The 8400-nt window shown below is 45.7% G+C and overlaps 1 protein-coding gene across 4 annotated transcripts; it reads left to right on the forward strand.

The window, feature by feature from the left end:
- Positions 1-3520: 3520 nt before the first annotated feature.
- On the forward strand, positions 3521-6397 carry LOC107318006 (lysophosphatidic acid receptor 6-like). 4 transcript variants are annotated; one of them, XM_032446693.1, is made up of 5 exons: positions 3522-3641; positions 3794-4682; positions 4765-4806; positions 4977-5037; positions 5242-6397. In XM_032446693.1, exons 2-5 carry the CDS (start codon positions 4526-4528, stop codon positions 6191-6193), a joined length of 1212 nt encoding a protein of 403 aa, XP_032302584.1. In that variant the 5' UTR covers positions 3522-3641; positions 3794-4525; the 3' UTR covers positions 6194-6397. The 4 variants fall into 4 exon arrangements, with proteins under 4 accessions (XP_032302583.1, XP_032302586.1, XP_032302585.1 ...); XM_032446692.1 differs by having other exon boundaries at positions 3521-4682; XM_032446695.1 differs by having other exon boundaries at positions 3521-4666; positions 4752-4828.
- The last annotated feature ends 2003 nt before the right edge of the window (positions 6398-8400 follow it).

Raw genomic sequence — 8400 nt, forward strand, 5'->3', positions numbered from 1 at the left:
TACGAACAAAATGGTTATATCTGAGTTTTCAAGAATAAAACACTAGACTTGCCTGCTGGATAGACACAAGTCTATCACACACTGCGCAGATATATGTCAGCAGAACTCTGTGGGAAATGGGAAGAAAGAAGTGACCTGGGGAACTCAGTGAGAGCAGCTCTATGACCACCCTTTCCTTATTCACTGAGCAACTTGCTGCTGGAAGTGCTGTCAGCAGCAGGATCCCACTTTCTGACATTCTTCCCCTAAACATTCACTGCTGGCTTCAGTCAAAGACAGGACGTCCTATTAGAAGCACTTTTTCTCTTTCCTAAAATGACTCTTATGTTCCTGCTTAGTTAATCATTTTCTCACAATGATTTTCGAGGCCCTCCAGGCTGCAGTAACTTGTCACACACTGTACACACATGCTGTGCTAGTTCACACGCCTCCAGAAATGAGATGTGGAAAACGCTGAGAACAAATGCTACGTGGTGGCTGATTGATGCTGGTCACCACAAGCAGTACGCTGGTGGGACACAGTTCATCAGCCACACAAGCAGCCTGGATGGCTCAAAATGTGTATGGCTGCCTTTTGGACAGGAGGTGCAGTCATACAGCCTAGAGTTCTATGTGCACATTGGCTCTATGAATAACAAAGCAAAAGCTCCTCAATCATCTTCAATTATTGACTTTTTTTTTTTCCTCCACCTTGCACAAGGACAACTGAAGTGTCTGCTTTGTCAGGCCAGGGATTAGGGTTATATCACAGAATCATAAAATCATTAAGGTTGGAAAAACCTCTAAGATCCCCAAGTCCAACCTCACCCCACCATGCCCACTGACCCTCAGTGCCACATCTCCATGGCTCTGAAACACCTCCAGGGATGGTGACCCCATCAATCCCTGGGCAGCTGTGCAGTGTCTCAGTGCTCTGAGATGAAATTCTTTTAAATATCCAATCTGAGTATGAAGACAAATGTAGGTAAGGGTCTGAGTGACCCACATGTCTCCTGCAGGCTGGCAGCAGGTGTCGTGCAGCTGAGAGCAGAACAAGCAGGTAGGGAAATGCCTGAACTGCCTGGGTTTTAGACCATGTAGTAAAATAATGAGGAAAAATATTCACTGGTTTCAAATTTTACCAGTCTCAGAGCACTGACACACAAAATACCCCACCTGCTGGCATGTCCTCAAGAGCCCCATGCAGCATCCCCAGCTGATATCTCTGTTGAAATGAGTCATCCATTTCGACAAACTCAAAACCACCTCAAAGAGAGACATCAGCTCACCTGCTCACTCAGGCAGCGGATTCAGCTCCTCCACCACTGAAAGAACCTTTCTCCATTGAGACAGTCATGGTCCTGCTGCACAGCCAGGGTTTGCAGGTTCCTCCTTCAGGCTTTGGGTCCTTCCAAGGGACACTAAAAGCTGGTGAGCCAGCTTCCCCCTGGAGTCAGAACCCTGCAATGGCACAGCAGTTTCCTGGCCTCACCAGCAATGCTTATGGTCACTTTCTCTATGGAGAAGTTCTGTTTCAGCTGTTTCTATGCTTTTGTCCCCTCTGCCCATCACAAAAGGCAGAGATTTTTGGTTTCCCTTTGCTCATTACTCCTGGGTCACCCACGGTGTAGACAACGGAGCAAAGGCAGTGAGTGCAGGGAGCCAAGTGCTTTGCTGGTGGAGGTAGTTATAGGATAAGCCGTCTGAGCTACAGGATACACTGTTCCTCCTGGTGATCAGCCACAGATAGAGGCCAAGACAGTGCAGTGCTGAAACTGAGCTTCTTACAGTGCTCACCTCCAACCACGAGATGGAGCAACTCAATAACAAATGGCTGCGCAGAGGCAACGAGTTTAGGTAGAGGGACATGGCGTCCAAGTTCTGGCTCACCTGGAGGTCTCAGGCATCCTGTGGGGATGTCGTGGTAGCCCAAAGCCAGGATGTGATCCTGGTGAAGTGAAGGTTGAAGTGAAAGAAACTGAAATTTGGAGAGGCTGAAGGGCATTTGGTGGAAATGAAGTAGGAAAGCAAGAGGACCATAGCAGTGAATTTTCTCCTTGAGTAGAACAATTATTTTTCTCCCTAATTAGGCTCTGATTTAGGTTACTGGCACCCTGAGCTGCCTGGTGCAGCTTGGCACTGCTAGGGGAAGGTTGTCTCTAAAGGTGAGCGCAAGGAACCAGCAGAGCTTCATCTGCTGCCCTCCAGGGCCACCTGCATGGCCTAGAGAGCAAATCTGTGTGGTGGTCATAGAGAAATGGTAAAGTTCTCAACCCAAGTCAAAACGTGTGTGGAACAGCTCCTTCTTAAGGAAAAAGCTACGAGGTGACGCACGTAGCATCAAATGATACATTGCTCACTGGTGGCATCAGTGACGTGCAAAGAGGTGCAAGAACTGAGCAGACCAACCAGCCAGTCTGCAAGACAAGGGAAAGCCCACCCAGACTCATGGTTCTGCTGAAGAATCACAACCTACCAGCACAGATAAAGGCCTATAGTGTGAAAAGAAAGGTATCTCGCCTGCCTGCAGCTTCCTCACCCCTGCATCACAAGTTGCACTATTAATCAACAGTCTGGGAGGCTGTTGTGGACTATCCCCAGCCCTTCTATATGTTACTCACACTGTTTCATTTCCCCTTAGCTGTCATCCCTCAGCATCACTTTTTCCCACCCTTTCAGTTTCACACCTTCTCCAAGTGAATTTGCACCATTTGCACACCATCCTGGCCACTTGGCTACAGATTCCTCCCTAAAAAGCTTGCCAGGATGTTTGCTGACAAAAAGCAGCCCAGCCCTTGGCAGTGGTTAAACCTTGGTGTGCTGAGAACAACTCCAGCATTTCAGCTTCCCCATCCTCTCCTATTCAGAGCATCCTTCTTCAGACATGCAGCCACACAAGGCTTTCTGCCCAACGCTTCTGTGCAGGCTCTGGTGGGACAGGCAGTGCTTATGTGCCATGAAAATAGATGCATCCAAGGGAAAATGAGAAACAGCTCCATGAATACAGAGATCTGTGGTGGCTGGGCTCTGTCCCACACTCCCAGCAGCCCCAAATTTACCCTCATCATCCTTCTTTCCTCCTTTATTAAAGGGGATTGCAAAAACACATACAATGAGTAAAACAACAGATAGTTTTGCTGTTTCTCCCTTAATGCAGTCAGCACCTGACACTGTTCCAAGGTAAATCCCCTGCTTCTCAGCAGAATAAGCAGATGTAAGAGCAACCATTTTCCTTTTTTCTTTTTCTTTTAAATACCAACTCAAAATGAACATTTAAGGTCACCCTTGAAAACTGATGATCTCTTTTTCATTTCTGGTAGCACGAAAAGGAAAAGGCACTAACAGCGAAAGCTCAGGTTATAGTTTAAAGCACATCTCGGCAGCTAACACACCTGTAGAAAGAAGTCATACAAAGCTCTGCAGGGCCAGAATTCACTCCTCTGGTAACAGATCACCTACATAGCACACGTTTGTAGACAGAGTGGGGATCGGTTGCTGTATGTGATGAAAAAAAAGCAGTAGCACGTGGTGCTTTCTAACACCCAGCCCGCCTGTTTCTTTGCATGCAGCTCACTCCACAGCCTTCAAAGATCACACAAGATTCAAGAATTCTACAAGCCAAGGGGAGCAAGTCAATGAGCAGCACCAGAGATAACCCAAAGGTGAGTTGGCAGGAGACAGCATTACATTATAGGGAAATCTTACCTTAAAAACCTTCTTCTTGCTACATGATCTGAAAACTAAATGTGCTCTCTGTCATCTGTTTTGCTTATAACATATTTACTTGTTGAGATTTTTTGGTTTGTTTCTGAAGAAAGAATGAACCATCTTCTCGTGTTTAGAAACCTATACATCAAGTTAGACCGAAATACCTTTTAATCATCACTAGACCTGTACCAAGTAAATCAGGTAAGAAGCTGAAATTTTACTTTCTTATTTTATTTCCCTAGATATAGAACCTCCTTTGACACACCATTATTTAAAAAACAAAACAAAAGAACACTGAAGGAAAAAGAAAGGTCGAATGAAATCTTCTAGAAAGGCAATGCAGCAAAGGACTTTCTCAATACTAATAACTTTTCAGGAATTCCTTAACCAGCTTGTCATCCCTTTGGCTCTCAGCAGCGGGTTCCCTCCCAGCATTAAAAGGACTGGCAATGCTTCATGCCAGGACGGGGACCCTGCAGGAGAGCAGCACACTGTGGGCTCAGGACACCATTTTGTAGAGAGCAGTGCCTCTGTGCAGCTCCGGCTTATCAGTGTAACCCCTCATCTGTTGTAACCCCACTTGAATCTGGGGGCTTGAGAGCCCAGTGCTACCCCCAGCAAAACCCCGAGCCCTGCTGCTGCTGCAGGGGCTGAGCTCCCAGGCACTGAACTGGGAGCAGCGTCACTGGGGATGCTTCTCCCTGCAATGTAACCAAGCAGTTTACTGGACTGTTTACCTGGCATCAGCATGTCCTTACAGAGCAAACTGCCATCCTGCTCTTCCTTTCTAAGAATTGCTAGTTTTTATGCAAGAATTATTTTTCCACTCTGCTGATCTATGTCTCAAACTACAGGGCAAGAGAGCTTACCTCTGAAATGCCAGGGAAGCGGCTTGGTCTGTAGAACAGGAACTTACACTGTCCACCTGATGACAGGCTGCCAGATCCAAAATGAAACAGCATCAGTGTCAGTAACTCATGTAAGAGAGACACCAGGTAAAAGTAACGACAGCTACCGGGAGGCAGATGAAGGTGGTTTCTGGGCTCTAACAGAGACATTTACAGGGTTTATTTACAGACAACATCTGCCGTGACAGATTTGGCTGCAAGAAAGAACCAGGTATCCCTGCGCATTTGGATTTGTAAGTGATTCTGGCTGCAGAAACCAATGAGAGCCTTCCTGATCCTTATCAGGAGAGCCTGGGGGCAGGGTCCAGCTTTCTTCTAACAGGATTATTTCAGGTCCCCTGCTCAGACCTATCTACCTTGATATTTTTCATCCCCGCTCAGGGAGAAGAAACCACTGTACATTTGCTGCGCCTCTGCAGCAGACAGCAGTTTACCAGCTGCGGTAAGTCTGGCTGATTTAAGCAAACGTTTGGGTTCCTAAGTTTCATTTTCTTCTGAAGATTGAGTCTCTACCAGCACACCACAGCCCAAGGAGAAAAATTATCTCTAGGTCTGCAGACACTTACAGACCTCGTTGGCCTTTGTACCAGGTCTTAGATGTGGTCTTCAGTCTTCTTGTGGTGAAGGTGATTTGCTTCTCTTTCAGTATACCCGGAGACATGAACGACACCTGTACCAACAGCAGCATCAACCCCAGAGTAGAGCTGTTCCAGCTGATCATGTACACTCCCACGTTTATCCTGGGACTGCTGTTCAATGTGCTGGCCCTCTCGTTCCTGTTTTTTCCAGCTAAAAAGCTGTCAGAACCGACAGTCTACCTGATAGCCCTTATTTTCCTGGATACTTTGCTGCTCTTCACTCTTCCTTTTAAAATTATTTCCTATCACCTTCAGGACAAGTGGAAACTGGGGGCTGTGTTTTGTTCCATCTTGGAGAGTCTTTACTTTATAAATATGTATGGCAGCATCCTCATCTCCCTCTGCATCTGCGTAGATCGCTACATCGCCATCCAGCACCCTTTCATGGCTCCCACCCTGCGCTCCACCAAGAAAGCTGCTCTGGTTTGTGTTGTCATCTGTCTGGGCATCTCAGCTGGGGCTGTGTCTACATCCCGGTTTCACGAGGAGAGCTACAATATCTCATCCTGCTTCCACAACTTCTCCAACAGCACATGGGAAAACAAAGGCCTGATAATCACCCTGGAGATGATGTTCTTTGGCAGCATGGTGGCCATGGCCTTCTGCACCATTCAGATCATCAGGTGTCTGAGAAACCACAGAAAATCAGAGAACTCCCAGACACACATGACCAGAGCAGAGAAGGTTGTAGTGACAAACTTTGTCACATTTTTGGTCTGTTTCACACCTTACCATGTGATGTTCTTCCTGTACTTCTTGGTGAGGAATAGCATCGTGCACATCCCTTGCCACACTGTGCTACGGGATGTCCTTCAAGTCACCCTTTGCTGGGCTAATCTGAACTGCTGTCTGGATGCAGTCTGTTATTATTTTGTTTTAAAGGAGTCTGCGGACGGTTTGTTGCAAAACAAAGAGAGAAATCACCCAGAAGAAAGCTTTGATCCAAACACTGAACGTTAGTTACTCCACCTGATGAGTGGAGATGATACCATGAAAGGTGCAGGACCCTGAACTTCTTTTCTAAATCATTTACTTTAAACACTCAGATGTGAAAATGTTTCATAAAAGGAACAGAACTCAGCCCATTCCCAGGACTCGTAGCTTATTTGCTTCCCTTCCACAATGCTTTGTGTTGTCATTTATGGATAAAAAGAATTGAAATTATATATCTTGTAAGTGGTGATGAGTATCTCTTTGGATGTGATTCCTTTTTACCTTGGGGAAAAAAAAGTATTTACTTCTAGATGGCAGCAGATCTAGCACACCACACCTGCAGTCCTCTAGGCCTTCAGTCACTATAACCTTGGGCTGCAAAGAAGCAGAGACATGGAGCTTATAGCAGAAAGCTTCAGATGAAATCCTGTTGTCCCTCCTGCCCTGATCATACATGCTTATGTTATAGACTGAGTTCCAGGTTTCTCTGCCAGCTTTTCTTACAGGCTTTTCACATATTCATTCCTTCCTGCTTGGCTACAAAAGCAGTTTTATGCACAGAACCAAATCAAACAAGACATGCAATAAAAAGCCTGAGCCCAATGCAGCAGCAAACAAATGAATCTGAGGAAACAGTCCCCAAATTCAATGGGAAGTAAGGTAAAAGCCCCAAAGCAGCAGCCAGCTCCATAGGACCTCAAACAACATTTTGTACCTTGGAAGAAGGTGAACGCCGTCACTTCTCAAACAAAGGAGGCAATAAAAAAAATCCACTGACAAAAGCCTCACATACAGTTACTTCTTATCAGTGCTCTCAGGTATCCAGATAGCCTGAATGACAAGCTGGTCCCAGCCTGGGAGAGGTAACTCAGTGCCCTGGGGTGCACTGCTACCTCCAGCACCGCTCTGTAGCAGCCAGTCCCTTTCCCAGGGGTGAGGATGATGATAACTGAGGCAATTAGTGTTCGTATTCACGGAGAGCTGGATCCTTGCAATATTATCTCTTATGCAGAGATACTAATTCCAGCCTCTGAAGTGACTTTTCTCTGTACATTTATGAGAAGGATCATGCACAAACCATGAACTAACTTCCTCCTGAGCTCTACTTTGCATGGAGAAAGTGAAAGTTTATGAAGTTGCCACATCTTCGTGAGAGACTGCACTGAAGACGTGCATTTGCTGAGGAAGGAAACACAAACCTTACATGGACACAAGTATCTTCCATTTCCTCCCTCAGTAAATTCAGAAAATCCAGCCAGCAGACAGCAAATCCCCATCACCTCCTTGGTCTCAGCTTACCCTTAATGCACTGCAATAGACACAAAGGTTTTATCACTGGGATTTCAGACTCCTTTTGGAAGCACGGTTTATGTATGACAGAAGAAGGCAGTGCTGATGCAGAGGACTTAGCAGTGGTTAAAGTGGGCACCCAAGGAGGTGTCGACTTTAACCAGTAATGCTTGAATATAGGAACAAAGATGGTATCAGTTCCTCACGAGGCATAAAAGTATAAGGGGAAACTGATTTCAATTGTATTTCTGTAGCCCGAGGCAGCTCCCTTAATTTTGCTGACATTACACTTGGTTTACACTGATGTAACTGAGACTGGAAGCTCACCTGTAGTTCTGTGCTTCCTATGTTGCTCAGCTTTCCCTTCCATTTTTAGGTATGCCCACTTGTATTCCGTTGCTATCCAGCAGCCCTTGGTCTCCCAGATCATGAAGTGATTTTAACAGTAATTTCATTTAAATTCCTGCTGGGCAGTACAGATTAATACTGAATTTAGAACTGTTGGGCAGATGCAGAAACTTACCCAGGGACAGTTTCCACACATTTTTTCTTATTTCAATATTTATCCCAATAGAAATAGTTGCTTTCCTTTCTGAATATTGCTACCCAGAGGTATCTGCAAAGACCAGCTCAATTCCTTCTCACACCTAATTTTGCAGGCCAACCACTGCACTTGAGAGGCCTTTCCCAAAGCACTCCTCAAGGGGAGAAACTTCTAGCAACAGACTCCAATGACTGTTTGTTAGATGCTGTGAAAGGCAAAGCACACCCACAACATCTCTTTTATATCCGCCATTTCATCTCACTTCTTCTTACTGCAGTTTTGGTGCTTCACAAGAGTGACATTTACCACGTTTCCTAACATGACAAAACAGTTGCTGTTAAGAATGCTGACAGCTGCTCTATGAAGAGTCACAAACATTTCCCAGGAAGAAAAACACCAA

This window comes from Coturnix japonica, chromosome 9 (genome assembly GCF_001577835.2).
Source record: "Coturnix japonica isolate 7356 chromosome 9, Coturnix japonica 2.1, whole genome shotgun sequence".
In the NCBI taxonomy this organism is placed as follows: Eukaryota; Metazoa; Chordata; class Aves; order Galliformes; family Phasianidae; genus Coturnix; species Coturnix japonica.